A 23593-nucleotide genomic window follows, 5' to 3' on the forward strand; every position below is an offset into this window, starting at 1 on the left:
TTGCTTTAAATAAGAACTGAGAAACAACTTAATATCTGAAGTTAAATATGCTAAAGGTCGGTAAATTTATAAAAAAAAACGAAAAACTGACAAAAGGACTCCCTACACTAATGGGATAATGAGAATTTTAAAATCTCGGGCCTCCCATGCCATAAAAGACTTGATTCTCTTTGTTCTTAAATTCTGATCCTAAAAAAACATCACAGCTTCTTCAAGGTGTGAGGAGGAGAGAGAGAGTACACCAAAATAAAGATCATTCCCTGTACATTTCACGGCAAAAATGGCTTTCTCAATTGCATTCCAGAAAAACATGTCAACTTTCCTTGACTTGTTTATTAATGATCCGACACTTGGGGACGGGCTTCTCGAGCATAGACGTCCCTTGAAAGATGGTCATCTGGCAGTCCTTTCTGTACATGCTCAGCTGCAACAAATTGTGCAAATTAAATGTTTTGTCCAACTAACATATAGAAACATGCGATCGTGCACAATCAAATTCTCACCTGGTCATCGCTCATCTTCTTGAAACCAAATTTTTCTGTCCATATAGCTTTAGCTTCATCAGCTGCAGGGAGGACAAAGTTCTTCACAGTCAAGAATCCCAACAATCTCTCGATGCAAGAGAACAATGCCTGAAAACAGCCCTGTAAAAAGGAAATACTTCAGATACATACTTCAGATTAAAATTTAGCAAGACAAGTTGGTCTTAGGTACATACTTCAGATTAATATGTGGTCTCAAAACCTAGAAACTTGCAATATAAGACACAAATTATAATGAAAAATGTAGAAGAATACAAGCAACCATAGTGGAAAAATAACTATAAGAGTGATAAAAACGAAACATATTTTTCTAGACTGTCACTGCAGGCTTTGAAGCATGCAATGACTTAACTAGAAAAAACGAAGTGATGAAGTGATCTCAAGATGGGGACTCCTTTTAATCTTCTTTCTATTTAAATAATTATAACTTGGCTCTCATTAATAAAGAGGATATCGAGCTAACGTGGATGAGGACACCATCATGTGATGAGAAGTTCAGTAACATGGACAAAGTGATCCAACTGTCTGCCAACTCTCTCACTCGATGAGCACAATTCAACCAAGAGACTTCCTACGAGGACTCAGGACTCCTTTTTCATGTTCTCTTTATTTAAATAATTAAAATATGGTTCTCATTAATATAGAGGATATGGAGCTAACGAGGATGAAGGGTGCACCGGACAAAATGAATAAAAACCAAGTAAATGAAATGGTGTATCAACCCAGCATAGTAATCTCACCTGTCCTTGGTAATCACTGCTCGTTGCTACTAAAGGAAGCTCTGCAGCTTCCTTCCCAAAAATTCGAAGAATTCCAGCAGACACAACAGATGAGCTGCATAATTGATGAGATCCCATGATAAGAAACATTACAGTGAAATTGAGTATAAATCACGCTTGAAAAAATTATACTTACTCTACTGTCAACACTGCACAATGCATCCCTCCAAATTCTTGGTCCCTTATATTCCTTCTGCAAAACATATTACATAGAAGAAACAAGTTAATCATGGAGAACACTACACAAAAATGAGCAAAAAGAAAGCAATCAACAAATTAACCGGAAATGATACAGAAGAAAGATCTCTGCTCACCCATAAACCATCGATGGGATAAGGTCACGGCCTGTTATTGAATCAACTATTGGATCAAAACGGTCCTGAGGTACAAAGATGTGGAAGAAATATAATCAACAAGTGCAATAAAGGCCAATCCTAAAAAATAAAAAAATACTGCAACTAAGGAAAGTAAAACATATTAAAAAAATAGAAATGATAATAACCCAAAAAGGTCTAAAAGCATTCAACCAAGCTAGCACTTGCATGAAACACAGATGCCAAGATGAAAGCAATTTTGGTCATGAAAGCAATTACTCATCTTTGTGATAAATTATGCATAGGAAAGATGAGGATGTTGAGTCAGGAAAATGTAGGAGTAACTCCAATAGGTGATAAAGTAAGAAAAAGTCAGCTGAGGCAGTCTGGACATGTTCAATGAAGGCCAATTACAGCCCTTTTGAAGAAATATTCAAGTTAAAAGTCTTAAAAGAGAGAGGAAAACCCAAAAAAACTTGAATGGAAACAGTGAAAGCAGATATGAACTCTCTAAATAACATAAGACTTGTATTTGGACAGAAAGGAATGGAGGTACTGATGCAGGACAGGATTCGTTTGGCCACCCGAAATCTTTGGGATAACTTGTTATTGTTGAATAGATCACTTTAGGATGCAATTTATTTATACTTTTCAAGGGAAGTGTGCAAAAAACTTGCTTGTTTCTAAGGGTATAATTAAAGTGACCCAGACCCAACTGCTGATGACCGAAGTATAGAAGTACTTACATGGAAAATAGCAACAGCCTTGGAAAGCAATGATCTACTCTCCGGAGAAGTAGTCTTCCCACTGAGAAGTCTCCATCTTATATCAAAATCTGCATTGCTATTTGCACATTTTTCCTGAAGCTTCTTTTTTATAACATTTGTAAGAGAATCTGGAAGCTTCTCTGACCCACGAACAATCAACTTTTGCAAAACAGAATGAATCCTACTGCAATCGGTGCTACAAAACCACTTCCCTTTCGGCAATTCCTGTTATGCAGGTAGTATTCCACATTTTAAGCCCAGAAACATAGTTGCAGATATACCAGAGAACCAAATAAAACATAAATAAAAAGAAAAACGTGAATGCAAATAAGCTAACAGATTACTTAGTGCACACCTTCAGGTCACTCATTTTGTGATCCTTCAGACAGCCAACATGATATTCCTTCTCACACTGAGAAAAAACCAATACCAATTAGACGAAAAGTATGAGCAATTTCACATTCATACATTATCACATATTTGAACCACAGTAATATCATGCACCACAAATTATTACATGAAGAGAGTAGAACAGACACCACAGAAAAGGCTAAATAAAAAAATAAAAAAGAAAGAATACCTGATCACAAAGTATAACCGTGCGCGCACCAAATCCTGATTTGCTAAAACTAGGACATCTACATGTCAACAAAATTTAAATAAATAACTAAATAAGAAGTTTAAGCCCAAGTTTGAACAAAAAAAGCCAAAACAAAAGACAAGGGATGGGAATCAGGCAACAGGGGGAGGGGGGGTCACCCAAAGTAATGCCAAAAACAAAATCATAAATAGAATAGTGGCTTATGTGATGATAATATATATATATATATATATATAAGTATTAAAAAAACACACAAAATGAAAACTAAAAAAAGCAACTACTCTTTGAACTAAATATTTTGAAAGAATAAGAACTAAATATGTGCGCAATAATAAGCTTATTGTCGCCCACCTGCATAATGTGCATCCGCCAATTTCAGTCTCAGATGTTTTAACTATTCGAATACATCGTTTGGATATCTCTTCCATAGGATCAACTCCTGAAACCCTCCCTGCTGCTTTTGCATTGGCATTATGGGCCAAAAATTTCTCTCTTTCAAACATATTTTGGCAATATGGACAGTACCAATCGCCACGCGGGATGCTTGATTGACCCACACAATCTGCAATAGGTAAGCGAGAATGTACATCAAAACTAATACAACAAACCGACCATCATACAATCAATCAGGACAAGGTAGCAACAAATATTATCATTCAGAGATGTTACAAATGAACAACTTGGAGAAGCAAAAAATGTTTATCTAAAATGTCATTTAATGAAACAAATAGAATGAATTGTGATTTCATGTGGGAAAATATAACTGAGAAGGAAAGGAATAGAGCAGGTTAGGTTGAAGAAGCAACCCAATTATAAAGGAATTGTTGAAAATAGATTTGGTTAAATTGGCAGGGAAATGACAAAAAAGAAAATGGGGGTCGCAAAGAAACCAAAAACAAAACCGATAACCAAATAGAGGAGTAATCGTAGGAATAGATAACATAGAAAAGCCCATACGCATGGACTAGTAAGTTCTGCAGAGGTGCAAATAAAAAATTACAAAATCACAGTTAGCTAGTTCTTTTAGGCCACAATTACTTGTCCCATCCCAGTTTGGAGGTATGCAAGCCAAGATTTTTGAACAGAAATCTAGGCTGCAATACTTCAAAAGCATCAAAACAAGGAAAATTCAAAGAAAAGAGGTGGCCAGAAAGGAAAGGACAGGTGTGAATAACAAATTCACAAACTACAATTACCTAGAACTTTTTATTATCGATGAAATCAATTTTATTAAAAGAAGAGTAACTTAACAAAAGAATAGTGAGAGACAATCTAACAAAGAGAGGGTAAAAAAGAACACAAACAAATCTGAAGCACAGTGGATACAATCTCTCTCCACTTGAAGACCAAGCCCTTAAAGAAAATACCCCTCATAACTCGATCAACGGATCTCCAATGCCATAAATTAACCCTAGATCATCAATAAGAACTTCTAAACTTGAATGTCAATCATGGAAAAAGAGGGGATTATACTCTTTCCAAAGGCACTAGCAGATGCATAATGAGGTCAACTTCCATAAGCAAGAATCACTCCGGTGAATGAGTTGGAGTCCACCGAACCAAAAGCTTGAGGATACTACAAGGCATCACCCAATAGATGCTGAAGGACCATAAGAAAACTGCTCAGACTTCTTAGATGGAGCAGTGAACAAAGAGACAAGGGTAGATACAAAAAATTTATTCACTTAATCTCTTTTCCAATAATTCTCTCACTAATAAAAAGTGGGTATGACACTGGATCTACCAAAATTTGTGTTTTTCCAAAAATTTAGCAGTTAAACTCACCTTTGTGGAAGGCTCTAGGACATCCATCACAGAGCAAAAGATCCCCAAAGTCTGCACAGATGCCGCAGAGGTCATCATTGTCATTTACAGAAAATCTCCGCCCTTTAGATAGAGATACTGCCAATTCATGAAGAGATACTCCATTCGATGTGTAAATGTGTAGGTAGCTGGAAAACACAAAAACACGTCAAAATATAATAAAATAAAAAGTTTGTAATTAAGGAGTGAATGCTGAATTGTCAAAAAGTAACTCACGGTTTACGGCGTGAAGCCCAACCAGCATGAGCTTCAAACAGTGAAGGGCTGATCTGATTGTTAAATATAAAGAAAATGAGTATGTTTAGTAGAATGTTCAGAACATCAGTAGTTTGGGAAGAAAACAAAGTACCTCAGTTTTGCAGCAACGGCAGAATATTCCAGATCCCTTTTTATAACCTTCCAGCAATTTCTGTTCAATAAAAGGTAATTACTACAAAAAGAAATTTGGAAAAAAAAAAAAAAAAAACCAATGAAAAAAAAAGGAGATTATCCTGCATCATCAAGATTGCAACAACCTGTCCACGAGCATAGTATGCTAGTTCAGTTCCGTCTGGTAGGCTGTCTTTCTCAAAAACCAACTTATGCAATCGCAAATCCCTAATGAAAAGAGACACGAAAACTAATAAGAGTAATTAACTTGTCCAAAAAAAAGAAGCTGAGAGGACCATATGCAGCAACTGAATTATTTCAGTAAATAACTTCCAAAAAGAAAATAAGGATGAAGAAGAACACCAACTTTTTTGTCAGCTTTCCTTGACTACTCTTATTTTGTGGAGAGAGAAACTTAGAGGAAATGTTCAAGGAGTCTGGAGTCAAAACTGGCTTTGACGACCTGGAGTAACCATGCATAGAAGAATATCAGGCATTAATGAAGGAATTGGGTATATTAGAAGTTAGAAAGTGTATAAATTAGTAAAGACATAGCTCAGACAGGCATTATGTGACAGAAGAGACTCTAACATGAGTCTCACTGTTGAAATTACTAAGTCAAAAGTAATAAGACAATAGTACTTGAATAAGGTATTAAATTTCGATTTCAATGTCTATTTCAGTCATCTTGAAATGGAAATATTTCGACCAATGTGGAAATCAATACAATTTTCAAGGAAATGATGGAAATATTGTGAAATAATAGAAATGTTAAGGAAGTTTTCACTAACTATCAAAAAAAATATAATAAACAGCCATATGAATTATAGAAATGAAGATTAGTAAAATTTCATTGCACATTGGCATGAGTATCTAAGAGCCCGACACCTAAACAACTATGTGCTTAAGGGAAATGAGAATAATATTATCTCATAACTAAAAATAATTTAATGTAAATCACCTTCTTAAACAAATAAAGTATTATGTACTAATTTATCATATTATTACAATCTATAAAAAAATATAAATTATCATACGTTTTTTTTAATATGTACGAATAAGTTACTAATATATCTAACTAATTAGAACATGAACGATTTCGATCGAAGTTTACTATTTGTCAAAATATTTCTACCGAAATCTTGGATTTCTATATCTAAATTTCGTGTCAGACCTTGTGGAAATAGAAATATTTCAGTATATTTCGTGGAAATATGTCGAAATTTAATACTATGCTTGAATACATCTATATATGAATTTAGGTTTGCTAACATGTTGCTTAATGATTTAGCAGAAACTATTCCTATGTGAGCGTAAGGACGACTATATGCCACAAATGGATTATTTCAGTAAATAAATTCAAACAAAGAAAGAACACCAACTTTCTTGTCAGCTTTCCTCGACTACTCTTATTTTGTGGCGAGACACTCTTTGAAGCACCATCCAATGATTTTTGAGTCAAAATTGGCTTCGACAACCTGAAGTAACCCATACATGGAAGTATATCAGGCATGTATGAAGCAATTAAGCATATCACAAGTTAGAAATTGTATATCAATTTTGTAAAGACCTAAATTTAGGCATTATACAACAGGAGACTCTAAATTGGGTCTCACTGTTGAAATTACCAAGTCAAAAGTAATAGGACAACAGTATTTTAATTATATCTAGATGAATTTAGATTTGGCGTCATGTTGTTAATGATTTAGCAGAAATTATTCCTGTGTGAGCATAAGGACCATATTCAACAAATTGGATTATTTCAGTAAACAAGGAAAATCAACTTTCTTGTCAGCTTTCCTTGACTGTTATTTCGTGGTAAGATACACTTTGAAGCACAGTCCAAGGACTTTGGAGTCAAAATTGTCTTTGACAACCTGAAGCAACCCATGCATAGAGGTATATCAGGCATCAAAAAAGCAATTGAGCAGATCAGAAGTTATAAATAGTATTTCAGTTTGTAAAGACCTAACCTTTTCGCATTATATGACAGAAGAGACTCTTACTTGAGTCTCACTGTTGAAATTACCAAGTCATAAGTAATAGGACAACAGTATTTTAATTATATCAAATACTATATGAATTTAGGTTCGGTATTATGTTGCCTAATGATTTAGCAGAAATTATTCCTGTGTGAGCCTAAGGAGGACCATATACACAGTAAATGGATTGCATCAGTAAATAAATTTAAACAAAGAAAGAATACCAACTTTCTTGTCAGCCTTCCTTGACTATGCTTATTTTGTGGTGAAATAGACTTTGGAGCACTTTTCAAGGACTTTGGAGTTAAAGTTGGCTTTGACAACCTGAAGTAACCCATGCATATAAGCATATCAGGTATTAATGATGAATTGAGCATACCAGAAGTAAGAACATGTTTATCAATTTGTTTAAGACCTAACTTAACATTATCTTTTCTATTAGAGAAAATTAGTTGTATTCGGTAGGAAGTGTGCAACACACAGAAGGACATGGATAACTACAATAACCATTCAACTAAAGCCAACCAAGATTCAGAATTACATTAAGATCTTTGGGAGTATTAAAGCTCTACTGCAAATTTGTTTCTATTTAGCAACAAATCAAACATATTATGGTCAAACTATTACTACATTTTCCAAAGAGAAGACCCCTTTAGCTTCCCAGAGTGAAATCCTAGATGAGCATGTCAGAAACCATGTCATTATGGAAGAAAATATATGCAAGAAAAGCATTAGGAAAGGGTGATGTTCCAATCACCTGTTAGTCCTCACCAATTCATTCTTGCATCATGACATGTTCCAGGTAGGCATTCAAGAATTTGTTTTTCAAAAAATCGCCAGCTCCTGGGTATTAAGTATATTATCGTACCCCAGTTTATCCTGTGACCCTCTTATATTCCATGTGCGTCCCTTTCCTAACAAGTCGACCTTTCGAGACAGATGGTTGGTTTACATGGTATGAGAGGGGGAGGTTCGTATAAGTCATGGGATCGATTCTTTCCACCCCTAGGGTGAGGGGGAGTGTTGAGTGCGGGATTCTCCTGCTCCCGAGTGTTACATATTATCATACCCCTGTTTATCCTGTGACCCTCTTATATTCATTGCGCACCCCTTTCCTAACAGGTCGACCTTTTGGTTAACAAGATACAATGTTTTGGTACTAAATTAAGCATTAAACTAACTTTACAACTTCTAAGATTCATTTAATTAAATAAAAGACGTTTACATCATTAACTATGCAATCTTTCAATGTTCGTATGCTGGTTTTGGAATGTTTTGAAGCCTTTTTTATGTGTATCAATGTGAAAAATGTGATTTTTAATTCTAACTTTCATTGTAAACACTTAAATACTGTTCCTCATATTTATTTATGAGTAAAATCTAAAATTTAATGATTTAAAGAGAATGTTTTGGTTCTGTTTTGTTCCGTTAGGTTTTTGATAAAATTGAAACGGAACAATAAGAGAATTTAAACCTCAAAATGATGTGTCAAGAAATTTCTTATGTGCAACTCCAATAATCTAATTAAAAAATTGCACTAGGCGCCACTCCTTGAGGATTCCGAATGCTTTTTATGATATCGCCAACAAATCAGACTCCAAAAAACATTCTAACTGAATAATGCATTCTATAAGATAATCAATAACCATTTAAATATCTAAGGTCGTTTTCATTCAAACACTGCATGTCATGGTTTACATAGTAGTGGTGTTTCAAATTCGATGGACCTCTTTTCCTTCGGCATGACACAAAAGGAAGGGACACATAAAAGGCTAAATAGTGGAACTTCAACAAAGAAAAGGCGAGGATAATTATGTTAGGCCCTTAGGGGTAACAGTATTATAATAAATAAATGAATGAAAAACTACATTCTCTCTACCAAGAAAATCAATATTATTTATCTTGTTGAATATGTATTATATGAAATAAGGGTGCTCTGTGGGATTAGTCAGGTGCTCTAATAGGCTTAGATACCCAAGGTATCAAAATATATATGAGATAATTGGTGTAGATGGTGCACAATTAGTCGATCCACGTGTAAACCACCATGGGGGAGGTGGCAAAGCACATTCAACGTGAAGGGGAAACGAAGACGTAGGTTTTGTGGCTAAGCAACTATCACTACCCATGTGATCTTCATATTCTAAATACATTAATATAATATTTTTTTTCCAAAAAATAAGAAAATAATTTATGAAAAGACGCAACTTTCTCACTTTGAAAAAAATAAGGTAATTTAATGACAAAAATATCTATTAATTGAGAATGGTTATATTATACAAGTATTTATTAACCAAGAATCTATATATTAATAAAAATACCAAAAAATAGAGAAGTGCTTTTTTTAATAACCAAGTATAACTATAGACAGCGGGCTGAGCTCGTATCTGGGCTTTGCCCAGTCCATAGACCATGGTCTTGTCCAAGGACTAGTCCCAGAGTACGTGCAATGCCCGCTCATCACACGCACCAAGTAAGTGAGGGTGCACCCTCACAAGTGGCCCCTGAGGAATTAATGCTCATATTGGGTATCGAACCCACGACCTACGGGCATTAACCGCTTATCGGTCCGAAATTGCCATTAAGCCAACCCTTTGATGTTAATAGAGAAGTGTTTTATTAAAACAAAAATCTCTCTTATCCTTCAAGAAATTAAAACTTTATTCTATTGATAGGAGATATATTTATTAAGAATTATTATATCAACAAAGTATTTAATAACTAAAAACTCTCAAAATATATATATATATATATATATATATCCCGTTCGGCAGCCAACATGAGCCAACGCGTTTGCCCTATGAGGGTTAGAAGTTTCGGATTTGGGCTGAATTTTTGTGAGAATGATCTCTATGGTGGGAAGATCATCCTCACAAAAAATCAACCCAATCTGAAACTTCTAACTCCATCAAAAGTGATTTAAAATTGTGGAACGTCGATTTTTTTACCGTTAATTTGCAAACCACTTTTGATGGTGTTAGAAGTTTCATATTCGGATGATTTTTTGTGAGGATGATCTCTCACCATAGAGATCATCCTCACAAAAAGTCAGCCCGATCCGAAACTTTTAACCCATGTAGGACAAATTTTGGCTCCAAACGTTGGCTGTCGAATGCTACCTTACATATATGCTATCTAAGAAAGAAAGAAAATAGTCCTTTTCCAAATCCTTTTTGGGAAAAAAATAAAAAAAATTGTTTTTAGAATATTATTAAATCATCTTTCATTATAAAAGAAATATTTTTAATACATTATTATAAAATTTTCTAAATATAGAAATTCTGTAATTCTGTTAATTAAGAATTATTATATAAAATCAATTTTATCAACTAAGAATTTGAATATTTAGAATATTGTATTATGTAAAAATAAAAGGGTCCCTTTTTTATTCCTTCTTCAAAAAAGAGACCATTTTAGTCGTTATTATTATATCATCCTCTACTCTTTCTCCACCTCCGAACACTCTTTTCCTGCCAAAGCCATCAGGGGTCCTAAGGTTCCTTCCAAAATTTCTTCCTCATTTGGTCAACAGCTCTTAAGAAAATTCTCACTTTGGACAACGTCATGTGTGCAAATCAGTAAGGAATTGGTTAAACCACCTTCTTATCCATTGCTCTTTTGTCTGAAAGATTTGGGCCTATTTTCTAACGTTATTCAAGTTGTCTTGAATTTTTTTCCGTTTTCAATCTCTTCTCTTTTTCGAAATTCGGTCCTAATTGGTGGCTCTTCCAAATTTAAAATCCTGTGATCTTTGACTCCTTTTGTCAGTTTGTTGGGGCATTTGGAAGGAGCGAAATAGTAGGGTCTTTGAAGGAAGAGGGCGTAACCTGCATACAGTCCTTTTGAAAATTTTGGGGCTGATTTTCTCATGGAGTAAAGCTTTTGAGGAGTTCAAGGGTTCATTCTTCGAGGATTTCATTTTTAGATGGGACTTATCATGAGCTACTTAGTATTGCTTTTATTTTCTTTCTTCACCCTTTGCTAGGGTTGTTGTATCCTTGTTGTTGGGTGGCCACCTTGGCCTCCCTTTCTTTGTTTCCCGTTTTTTCTCATTAATACAAATTTTCTTTTACTGATCAAAAATATATATAACAGATTTTTAAAAAATATTACATATCTTTATCCAATTTTGAAAAATAAAAAGTATTTTATTGACTAGGAAACCCTGTTAATTGAGAACTATTATATAAAATAAGCACTTTATAAACTAAGAAACTCCAGGAAAAAAGTTATAAAAAAAAAACCAAGATATTAGAATATAGGCCAAAATTATTAAAAGACGTGAGTCATTTCTTTTATGAAAAAGAATGAAACTTTATTAATTGAGAATTGTTATATTAAAAAGCCATTTTTTAATCTTATTTGGAAAAAATACAAGAAAGTACTAGTTAGTCCATTATTATCATACGGTTCATACCGTCATATGGACACCTCCAAATTATTCAATTCAAGTTCCCCAAGTTTCCAGGTTTACAAAAGGGGAGTAAGTGAAAAGTAAGACTAACCATAGTTCAATAAATTCAAGCCAACAATTTTGGTAATATTTCTACCTATATGGTGCTAAAAGCACTATTATGCAATTATTCACTAATTTGTTTGCCTATATAATTTTAAAAAACCAAATCATTACAATTTCACCTATCTTTTGTCAATCTGATTTTATAAATAGGATAAGAATAGATGCTTTATCTTAGATTGAAAATCGGATTTCAAACAAACTCAGACCAAGAGAATCAATTCTTGCATAATTGTAGTTAGGGGTGAAAGACGCAACGGCCTCTTGGTGTCCGAGGCACAAGGCAAAGCACACGCCTAACTAAATCAAACCACAACAAAATTATTAAATAATTATTAAATGACAAAAATAAAAAACAAATAATGAAATGTGTTCTAAATATTTTACAATAATGACACGTATAAAAATGAGTTTTACAACCAAGTTAAAGTATACAAATTGAGCTCCCAAATTTGAAATTCATCTCCAACGGTGAAAAAATGTCTTTCTATTTTTTGAGATCACAATATTATATTCTCTACATTCATGTAGCACTTGATCATGTTTTTAAGTGCCACATGGACATTCAGTCCATATAGATAGGTGATCCTTCGAACCATACAACTCTCTATCTCTCTCTAGAACCCACTATCAAGATTTTACCCCATAAACAATGTATATCGAGGACGGTTGTCCTTCCTCCTTCGTCTTCTCTCTTCCCAAGAATACCCCCAACTTTATTGTCTTTTCACTTCTACCCACCCCCTACAACTTTTTATATTGCTTTTCCTCCTCTCCTCTTTGACCCAAATAGGATGCTCGTGCCATAGGCACGGGAAAACTCTAGTGTGTGTGTGTGTGTGTGTGTGTATAAACATATATAAACCTGACAGCACACCACATCACCCTTATACCCCCGTTTAGACTTATTTTTTACCCTATTCGAATTGGGACTCCTGGATTTGATTGACCCACAAATTAAGGATAATAATTGATGAAGTGATCTGATACAGTATGATGTTTAATAACACATTACATATAGATTAATAATATTTAATGATACTGACCAAGAATTACTTGTTTATAGGTAATTGGAGGTTGTGAGTGGAGTAGCAACGCTAGAGATGCTAGTTAATCCATAGAAATGGCAAGAAGAAATGCAACGAAGCTATGGGGCATGGGATAAATAAAAATATAGGTGAGTTATGCTTCCCATCCCAAAATATTTTTGAACCTTGCAATATGACGTTCCCACTCTCACTCCCTTTCCCACACCACACACTGATTGCTAAGGTCATATCCGTTTCCGTTTTGGAAGTGCTTTAAATCTCAGAAGTACTTTTCGTGTCCAAATTATTGTTTGGTAAACACTTGAGAAGCACTTCCAGCTTCTGCAGGAAGTTGATTATGGCAAAATAGCAAGTAGCAACTCGGATTATTCCAACATTTGTGAGAATCTAACAAAACTTTTTTTTTTTTGAAAAGTATAATATATTGATAAAGGAAAAACCAAATACAAGGAGGCTGAGAAAGCCTCACAAAGAACAAGAAGGAAAATAAAGCATCAATGATTACATAGATCGTTCCATCTAAAAACAAAATCATCAAAGGAAAATCCCACTAAATCTTTGTACTGTTTTGACCAAAGATACAGAGAGTCCAAGATCTCCAAAAAACCTGTATGCGAGCTTCTAATCTTGCTATTGAACACCCTGTTGTTTCTCTCGTTCCAAACCCCCCAAGCAATAGCCGAGGGAAGCATAGCCCACAGGAGTCTTTTTCTGGAATGGAAGTCATTATTAGTCCATTCAACTAACAGGGATGAAAATTTATAAGGAATGTAATGACCTGAAATCCTAAAATGTATCTCGAGGAAAGAATTTTAGATCCGTGCATTGATTTAAAAGTTATCAAATCCTCGAGTTTCGCATTAGATATTTTCCCAATAGGTAAACGACACCTTAGAGACGTAATTTGAGGAAACCGATCATTCCATTAGATTCGTGTCGAAAAATCACCCAAAATAGAGTATAAGTTTGTCCAATTCGGCATTCAGGAAAAACAATTCCCAAAATGACAAGTATGTCCCAACTTAAGTGATATAAATATCTAAATTCTATTAGAAAAATCAGATTTTTCTTATTCTCCTCTCTAAACAAATCTCAACCATTTTCCTTCAATATTTGAAACTCAGATCTACGCCAAACGAGAACGATCCGAGCTTAGGTGCAAGAAGGAAAGTTGTTCCTCTCGCCGAGGGTTACGCGTGGACGCAAAAAAATCCGATTTTCGCCGGAAGAAAATTTTGGAGATTGGCCGGAGGCGATTTTAAAGTCCGTTCAACCGTTGAAAATAGCTTGAAGTAGGTTGCCTTCCCTTCTACCTTCTAGTTATGCAATAATTTCATAGAAAATCCATATGATTGTTGATAAATCGATCGTTTCATTAAGTTTATACATATTTGAACGATTTGAATCATGTTTGCATGCTTATTTATGATTGGTTTTAGTTCATTTGATGTAATATAATCATTTTATAGTTAATATGATATTTGGATCGATTTTGGTCGAGTTTCGACGAAAAATCAGCAATTCGGAAAAGTATCTGAATGTTGAGTTTGGTTCTAATTTGTTTTGTGTTGCTTCCATATAGTATGTATACCCATTTCCTACATTTATTTCATTAAAAACAATTAAGTATTACTTTAAGTTCTTTAATAAATAAATAAATAGTTTGTTTTCAATTTCGACTTTGAAAAATTATTTTTCAACACTTAGTTAAATTTGCATAGATTTTCAGCTTTTATGTCTTATGGTTTTATCTTTGTTTTCGAGTCTCTCGACTCAACCAAAACCATCGAATGGAATTGGTTGATGCTTTATGCATTTCGAATTACTTTAAAAGTAAAATTACTTTAATAGATATGTAGGAAATTAGATGATAGATTGATCGATTTAATTGATGGATGGATAGAGAGAACGTAAGTTCTCGACTGATTGATGGGACAGTGCCTCCAGTTCTACGTAGTGGCCATGCCACGTAAAACGTGATAGATAGATAGAGGGATGAGATGGTTGATGGATGGATATGACAGATAACTGTCACTGGAGGGCACTACCAGATTTTGTTTGTATTTTCGATTAAAAGAAATGATATATTATATACAAAATAAAATATTTTGTTTACCAGTAAAGGTTTGCAGAAAACCCATAAAGAGTGACGCGTTGCTCTGTATCCGGAAGCGGCGAGTCAATCTAGGATAACACTAGATGTCATATGTTCTTCGGTAGTATGGGATACCTTAGAGCATATTACAGCTTATGAAATCCGGAAATTTCTCCTACTTATTTTCTGGGGAACGTTGTGTGTAAAGGCGGTCTCTGTATAGTGTAGAGCTAGGCGGGGTTCACATGCATTGCCTCTAGATAGGCTTCGACGCGAGGGGTCTCCTGGGCTAGTTAGTGATCACTATTAGTCTGTAGTCGTCAAACGGTCGACCTCACCGTTAGTTGAACTCAGTATTGGGTTCTTGGTCAACAGCCAGTCTGAGCCGGATAAATGGTCATCCAACCGTGATATGCTAGACCGGCCACAAAATCAGATTATAACGATGGGATTCCACATCGGAGGTTAAGTTTGGAATATCGTATTGCCATAGCCGAGGCGGTTATATCGGCGTGTTCCTCTGCTCTCTTATCGATTACACCGCCGTGTTCTTATTATGTATCTTTTCTTATTTTGTGATGTTTGATAGATGTTTTTATTTGAATGATGCATAGGTTACTTTAAAGGATAGAAATGATAGGTTGAAATTATTTAACTGTTTATTGAATATGCTTAGACATTTATCGTATGTTACATTATGAAAAACTTACATTATTTAACTGTTCAACTGATTACTCGTGCATGTATGACTCGTTGTTAGAACGGCGTTCATCCTGCTGAGTAACATTCCCCTGTTACTCACCCTATCCTTCCCCTTTCAGATTATTCAACTTTTGAAGAACCGTTCTTTGAGGAGTCTTTTGAGGAGGTCCTTGAGGAGGATCAGATTGATGTCTTGCCGCCGCCATGTCTTTGAGGACTAGTAGAGAATCCTAGCGGTTTTTGGTTGTAGATAAGAAACATGTTAGTTTAGAAATTTTTGTAATCTGATGAATTATGAGATTAAAGATCTTGACTTATATCAGTGTTTGTCGATTTCTTCTGCTTACTCTAGACTCTCGTATAGATGTTAGTTAAATGTTTATTCCGCTGCGTATATTTTCTTTTCATAAGTATTATTATTTATGAATGTTCTGTCAGATTGTGTGATTGATTACCTCACACCTCGAGATTCTAACCGATGAATCATAGGGATTCGTGTTGGGATTTCGGGGCGTGACAAGGAAGGACCCAATAAACGCGAAACAGACCAAGAAAATATGACCAAATATTGTAAAAGAATGAGCAATGAATTAAAATATGATCCACAGATTCCTCGTCCCTCAAACAAAGTGGACAATAATTAGGGGTGATCTAACCCCGAACAATCAAATTATCCATCGTGAGTATCCTACCAGGGGAGGCCAACCAAATAAAAAAAGAGATTCTAGAGGGAATAGGCTTACACCAAATGATGGACCTCAAGAGAGATCGCTCCACACTTGGGTTGAGGCTCTCATAGAAGGATCTGACAGAGAATCTCGAATCCTTTGCCCTCTTCCATTCCCACCTATCATGTTCGCCCTGGTTGAGATGAACTGAATGCAGAAGACCAAGGAAAGATATCAAATCGTTTAGCTCCCAATCATTAAAATTTCTCCTGAACCCCAAATCCCACGTGGGACTAGAATCATTGCGTATCAAACAATGTTGGATAGAACATTTCTTCTTGATAGAACAGGCGTACAATGACGGGAATTGAGTTGCCAGAGAAGATGTGCCACACCAACAATCCTCCCAGAATCTGATTTTATCCCCCATCCCCGCTTTGAACCTAATTCCACTCTCAAAGTCCTCGCTTAACTTAAGAACCCCTTTCCAAATACTACACCCATAAAAGCCTTTCGCCTCGCCACTATACCACCCTAACTTCCTCTCCCCGTACTTAACCTTAATGGCCTTTCTCCAAAGTCCCCCTCTCCTCCCCGAATCTCCAAAGCCATTTTCCTAAAAGCGCTCTGTTTGTTAATCTAAGCCCCCTAATTCCCAACCCCCCATTCTTCATGGGCATACAAAGCACCTTCCACTTGACCAGGTGGTACTTCCTCTTACCACTCTTATCGTTCCACAAAAAGTTCCTCATTAGCCTTTCCAATCTAGTTTCTATGGACCTCGGAAGCGTGAACAACGAGAGAAAGTAAACCGGGATACTCGACAGTGCGCTTTTAATCAAAGTTACTTTCCCTCCCTTTGACAGATACATGGACTTCCATGTGCTCAACCTTTTTTCCAATCTCTCAATCACACCGTCCCAAATATTGGTGTTGTTGTAGGGCGCTCCCAACGGTAAACCCAAATATGACGTGGGTAAGGTATCGTGCCCACACCCCAAAATTGCGGCCATCACCTGAATATCATCCACCTCTCCAACTCCGAAAAGTTTGTTTTTTTGCAAGTTAATATGTAAATCCGACATAACCTCAAAGCAGCACAATAAAATACGAAGAACCCTCACTTGGTCCTCGAATGCTCCAGAAAAACTAATGTGTCATCCGCAAACTAAAGATGAGAGATTAAAGGTCCTTCTTTCACCCTAAACCCCGAGAGCTTACCTAACTCGACCGCTCTACTAAACAATCTGCCCAGAGCTTCTGCTATAATAAGAAACAAAAAGGGGGATAGAGGATCCCCTTGTCTCAACCCTCTCGAACCCCTAAAAAAACCTGTCGAGCTCCCATTGACAAGAATCGAGTAAGAAACCGTTGTAACACACTTCATAATCCAACCAATCCACCTAGTACCAAAACCCATCCTCCCCATCATATATTTTAAAAAATCCCAACTCACATGATCGTACGCCTTTTGTAAATCTATTTTTCCTATCATCCCTTTCTTTTTGTCCTTAATCCTGGAGTCAAGGCATTCATTTGCTATCAACACACCATCAAGGATTTGTCTTCCCCTAATGAACGCACTTTGCTCGTCATCAATAAGACTAGGGAGAACTTTTTTCAACCTCGAAGCCAGCACTTTGGATATAATTTTATACACCGAGCTCACCAGGCTAATGGGTCTGAAATCTCCTAGCTTATCCGCCCCATTTTTCTTATGGATCAAGGCCACAAATGTGCTGTTAAGACTATAATCCAGACACTTCTTATCTTGCAACTCTTTGATAATTTTCATGAAATCTCTCGACACTATCTCCCAACAATGTTTGAAGAATTCCATAGTAAAATCATCCGGCCCTGGCGCCTCATCCCCACTCATCGAAAAAATAACTGATTTAACTTCCTCCTCCCTTATCTGTCTTTCCAACCACACCCTCTCCTTTGGGTTCAAAGACTTGAACTCTAGGTTATCCGGTCGCGGTCCTAAGGGTTCCTTTTCCTTATACAGATCCTTATAAAATTCCACCACTCCTTTCCTGACTTCCTCCTCTCCTACCGCCATGGTGTCTTTGATATAGAGTTCGTCCAATTGATTACTTCTTCTATGGAAATTTGCCATCTTGTAAAAAAAATTTGTGTTAATGTCCCCTTCTTTCAACCATTTGATCCTCGATTTTTGTCTCCAGCTAATCTCCTCCATGAGCGCTACTCTTTGGAATTCCGATTTCAACTCCATTCTTTTACTTCTTTCATCCATAGACAAATTTCTTTCTTCCTCCCTTTTATCCAGTGATTCAATGTCCATCAATATCTCCTTCTTATTCACATCGATTCTCCCCAAAACCTCTTTATTCCACACCTTCAACTTTTCTTTCAAAAATTTAAGCTTCTTCTTAAACACACATCCCGGATTACCTATAAAAGGGCACTCATCCCACCACTTTCTGACAAGATCTAGGAAGTTGGGTTGGACTAGCCACATGTACTCAAACCTGAATGGAAGAGGGTAATGTCTAGGGTGTCCTGCTTCCACCAAGATGGGGGTATGATCTGAAATCGGACTAGGGCATGCTGATTGAATCACATTTTGGAACTCTTCCTCCCACTCATTATCAATCAGAAACTTGTCCAATCTGGACATCCTCGGATTACTTTGATTGTTGGACCACGTGAATCGTCTACCTAGGAGAGGGAAGTCCATAAGACAATGTCTACCTATGAATTCATTGAAATTTCTCATGCTCTTAGATATCTTAGAATGCCTACTCTTCTCATGGGTAAATCTAATAACATTAAAATCCCCACCCAAGATCCAAGGTTTCTCCCAGTAACCTGCAACATCTTCCAACTCCTCCCATAATTGCAATCTTTCCCTATTGATGGTTGGCCCATAAATCCCTGAGAACACCCATTGAAACTCCTCGTCTCTTTTCCTGCATAAAATAGAAATTGAGAAGGCCCCTACTAGGTTGTCAGTGACTTGGATCCAGTCTTTGTTACACATCATAAGAATCCCACCTGCCGACCCTATGGCCGGGAGAGCTATCCATTCAATGTTTCTCCCCCAAATTCCCTTACTTTCAAGGTGATGAATAGAATACCTCCCACAATGCTTCCAAGAAATCAATTTAAAGAATAAAACTTCTAATATAATCACCAATATGACCAAAGAAGTTATTTCCCAAAAAGCGCCTCTCTTATCAAACGTAATTTTTGCAACCAAGCTTCTATAATTTCTGCTTCCAGCGCTTCTACTTCTGTGATTCTTGAAAGCAGAAGCCCACAGCAAACCCAAACAGGCCTGTTTTTTTTTTTTTTCTCTCTTGCTGTCTCGTCAATTCATGATAAATGAGTTTATCTAGTCCTTAACTGATAAATGCATGCAAGTAAATAGTATATGGCATGATTTAGTACAAATGTTTTTTCTAGTCAAAGCAAACAAAAATATTCCAAAAATAGCCAAGATGTATACCTATCATACAATTTAATCTTTGTAGAAATGAGGAGGATCACAACTATAGCAGCCCAAACAAAACTCAATCTCCAGAGCATAAACAAAGGAAGCACCTCAGTTTCAGAAGATAAAACTTGAATTAGAGCATACCTAGCATCAGTACCAGCTGAATGAACTGGACTTTCAAGGGATTTCTTCAATTTCCGGCATGAATTGCACATTCGAATGCTCCTCCTTGTGCACGATTCAGGAAGTGGACCTATAGATCATTAAAAACTCATAACATAACAATAACAAGAAAAACAACTAACACTTCAACAAATGTACAATTAAAAGTGTAGAGCTCACATTTGCAATTCAAACAGGCAGAACCAATTTCTATAGGTGAAGGACCAATTGCATTTTGAATTGTTGCTTCAAGCATGTCCAAAGGAGCACGTTTGCATGCCTTCAACACTTGGGCTAGACTGTATCCATTCTCCAAGTAAATATAATAGGCCGGATGTTTATTTGTGCTACCTGCATGCCGCTCAAACTGCATAGATGTAATGACCTGCATTGTCAAAAGTGGTCGGGCCTTTTATTTTCCAGTGACATTAGCACACCACAATAAAAGCTGCATCATAATATAACAATACTCACATTGCACCCTTTGCAATCAGTACAAAAACACATAATCCCATGGTCTTTTATCGTTCCTCGAAGTTCTCCATTCTAACCAAAAATGCAAACCCATCTCAATCAGAAATAAAATCTCGTCTCTACAAACCTCAAGAGAACAAGGGCGGATCTAAAATTCTACCTTTTTTCCCTGAAAGACATACTTAACGGACAATCCTTCGAGCAAGCCAGTCTCAAGAAGCTCCTTGACTTTGGAGGGAAACTTGGTTAAGGTAATCTTTTTCGACATTTTCATTTCGAGATTCTTCTTTTGAGGTGTTCCCAAAGGACTTACCATATCATTTATACTCCTATCACCTTTCTCAGTTTCTTCGTTCGGTGTGTCCGGCACTAAGACCTCCATTCGCTCTGCTTTACGTTTCAAAGCTGAACGAGTAAACCGCCTCAAGGGTTTCTCTGATAAAGCATTATTTCCCTCACAATCGATATCCATCACCAATGATTCTGCCTTTGGTTCCAAAGGCTCTACCTTGGATTCCAAAGTTGATCGAGTAAACCGTCTTGGGGATTTCTCTAGTAAAGCATTTTGTACCTCATTATTGTCATCTATCACCATCAACTCTTCCTTGTGTTTCAAAGCCGAACGAGTAAACCGTCTCTGAGGTTTCTCCTTCAACCCATTCCCAAACTCACCATTGTCACAAATCAGAATTGAGGTTTCCAAGCCAGCTCCCTCTTTTTCGCAAAATTCAGCCTTGTTATTTTTGGGCTGCTCGATAGGACCATTTTGTACCTCACGATTGCCATCTATCACTAAGGATTCGGTCCTAAGTTCCAAATTTGAACAAACCCCTCTATTGGCATCAAGCGCCACAGGCTCTACCATAAGTTTCAATTTTGATTGACCAAGCGGAATCAAGGGTTTCTCTGGTGAAGAAACATGTACCTTGCTCTTGTCTTCAATCACAGAGGAATCTGCCTTAGCTTTCTGTTTCAAAGCTGATCGAGTAAACCGCCTAGGAGGTTTCTCTGTCGAAGCATTTAGGACTTCGCTTTTGTCATCAATCACAATTGGGGTATCTGCGCTAGTTCCATCTTCTCTCAGAGATTTCGACCCATTTTTCTCAGGCTTCTCCTCACCTTGATGAGCAATTTGTTCCATCGCCAAAGGTTCTGCCTTTCTTTCCAAAGCTGGGCGAGTAAACCGCCTCAAAGGTTCCTCCTTTGCCATCAATTTTGCCAAATCTTTCTCGGATTCCTCTTCGTTTTGGTATTTTACCAAATTACTCTGGAGCTCGCCCTTGCATGGAAATTTTAACAAACCATTATCAGAATCCCCATCAGTTGGTACTGCTTGATCGATCTTCTGCGCCTCCACACTTGGAGATTTCAACGAACCGCTCTCGGGCTTTTCATCACTCCTAGTTTTCACTTGGTCGTTCTTCGATTCATCCTTTCTTGGCGATTTCACTGAATCATTCTGGGGTTCTTCCTTAGTAGAATGTTTCTCAAGATCATTCTTCGATTTCTCCTCAGTATCAGAACTCTTAAACCTCTTAATGCTCGAACCCTCTGAAATTCCATTACTAGACGGACTTTTCTGAGACTGTCTTCCTCGAGTCCGACCAAGCGAACCAGAAACCTGGGATTGAGCCTCCAAAGCGAAAGCAAACTCACGTTTCAGACCGGATCGAGGCCCCGATAACAACTCGAACTCCTCGGAATCGGCTCCTTTCGCCATCAACCACAATTCGCCCAATAGATCTGTTAGAACTTAGAACCAAAGCATCAGAATACGAGAATCGAAGTCTTTGAGTCCATAAATCCCTGGAAAACAAGAAAAAAAAACCCCTAATTTTACAGATTGGAAACTCGAAACGAATTCGGAAACATCAAAAAAGGATCATCTGCTACTTCGAGTACTCGATCTAAAGATTCAATCGAGACGAATGATTAGATATCTTCCGCAACAGACCTGATGGAGAGGGAAATTAGGGTTTTTTACGATCTCCCGAACAAGAAGGATGAACTCGTAGAGGTGCCCACAGTTTCCTTGAAGGCGAGCGACAGAAACGAGAGAAGCGAATGCCAGAAAAACGTAAATTTTAACTCATAACCTCTGGAACGAATGCCATCTAATTTTCAGGATTCCTAAAATACCCTTCAAAATAAGGACAGAATTTCTTGTGATTGGGATCAGTTTTAAGGGTATTGTTGTCCCTTAATGATATTAAGAGTGAAACCGCTTTCGCAATTATGAGAGGAGAGAGAGAGAACCAATGAGCGGGAAGAACAAATATCGGGATTCGTGTTAAGATGACGTGGATGCTTGTTATAGGCATGATCGAGTATTGGCCACGTATTGGCCAATGGATAGTAAGGTATAATAGTAAATCTCGATGACCTTATATATGCCTTCGAATTTTCGACTTCTACTATAGTTTAAGTTTACTTATTATTAGATAATTGAAGAAGGCGGGAAACTAAGACATGACGCCGCGTGGAACTAAACGAGGACGCTGGGCAGGTCGGGTTTGGGTTGAGCTGCAAACGGCCCAATGTTAATTGGACCAAAAATCCTAACCAAGTCCTTGCCCATCTAATAGTTAGTCCAATTGGGCCTTAAAACCCTAGCCTAATATTCGTTGTCTAGCTAAAGATCAGGTCGATTGGAAAAGGTCAAACTCAACTCACAATTATTGTCGGACCCTAAACATGAATCGAGACTGAGGCAAAGCTAGAATTTTGTTCACGTAGGAAAAAAAAAAAGTTTGTGGGGGTAACTGAGAATGGAAATTTTTTTGTGAGAAAAAATATGTCATTATTATCTATCATCATATCTCATAAATCTTATTGACTTTGAAAATTCTTGTGGGCAAGTGCCCCAAGGATAAATCCGTTTTTAAAACAAGACTAATTGAAAATAAATTACTATGCCAAAAATTCAATCTTTTTTTATATAAGTCTATGTAGTAGAATCAAGTCATAGTTAGGCATAACTTATCAATTCAAATCTGATAAATCTTTTTATTTTGTTATATTTGACTTTGAAGTTACGAGCGTAACAAAATCCATCTAAACATGATCGAATTCCCCCCCCCCCCGCCTTTTTTTTTTTAATTGAGGTGTCCAAGCCTCTTACAACACCCAATTTAAATGATGTTTCAGTTGTTCTTTATCGAATATTTCATTTGCATGACACATTCCAAACTCAAATCCATAATAGGTTAGGCAGGGCAAGCTCAAAACCCTACCCATTGATATATTTAGGAAATGTGTATTTAGTTAGAGTATTAAATAGGAAGTAGTG

The 23593-nt window shown here is 36.6% G+C and overlaps 1 protein-coding gene across 5 annotated transcripts; it reads right to left on the minus strand.

Moving 5' to 3' along the window:
- Positions 1–22404, minus strand: LOC147384847 (uncharacterized). 5 transcript variants are annotated; one of them, XM_086426295.1, is made up of 21 exons: positions 22259–22404; positions 20465–22110; positions 20305–20376; positions 20011–20215; positions 19813–19921; positions 7407–7502; positions 6579–6674; positions 5564–5659; positions 5343–5424; positions 5177–5236; positions 5044–5096; positions 4789–4955; positions 3355–3565; positions 2983–3040; positions 2758–2814; positions 2382–2627; positions 1636–1700; positions 1458–1514; positions 1283–1376; positions 504–644; positions 1–424 (listed from the first exon to the last, which is right to left on the minus strand). In XM_086426295.1, the coding sequence occupies exons 2-21, from the start codon at positions 22022–22024 to the stop codon at positions 314–316; spliced, it is 3636 nt and encodes a 1211-aa protein (XP_086282421.1). In that variant the 5' UTR covers positions 22025–22110; positions 22259–22404; the 3' UTR covers positions 1–313. The 5 variants fall into 5 exon arrangements, with proteins under 5 accessions (XP_086282421.1, XP_086282420.1, XP_086282423.1 ...); XM_086426294.1 differs by having other exon boundaries at positions 20465–22372; XM_086426297.1 differs by lacking the exon at positions 7407–7502 and having other exon boundaries at positions 20465–22372.
- Between the last annotated feature and the right edge of the window lie 1189 nt (positions 22405–23593).

The sequence above is a fragment of the Akebia trifoliata genome, chromosome 15 (assembly GCF_017979445.1).
Source record: "Akebia trifoliata isolate Shusen 1 chromosome 15, ASM1797944v1, whole genome shotgun sequence".
Classification (NCBI taxonomy): Eukaryota; Viridiplantae; Streptophyta; class Magnoliopsida; order Ranunculales; family Lardizabalaceae; genus Akebia; species Akebia trifoliata.

Coding starts and splice junctions, on each gene's coding strand:
- LOC147384847 (XM_086426295.1), bottom strand. CDS start 22,024: ATGGCGAAAGGAGCCGATTCCGAGGAGTTCGAGTTGTTATCGGGGCCT. Junction 5,097..5,176: donor GCCGTTGCTGCAAAACTGAG/GTACTTTGTTTT, acceptor TTTAACAATCAG/ATCAGCCCTTCACTGTTTGA. Junction 2,815..2,982: donor CGGTTATACTTTGTGATCAG/GTATTCTTTCTT, acceptor GTTTTTTCTCAG/TGTGAGAAGGAATATCATGT.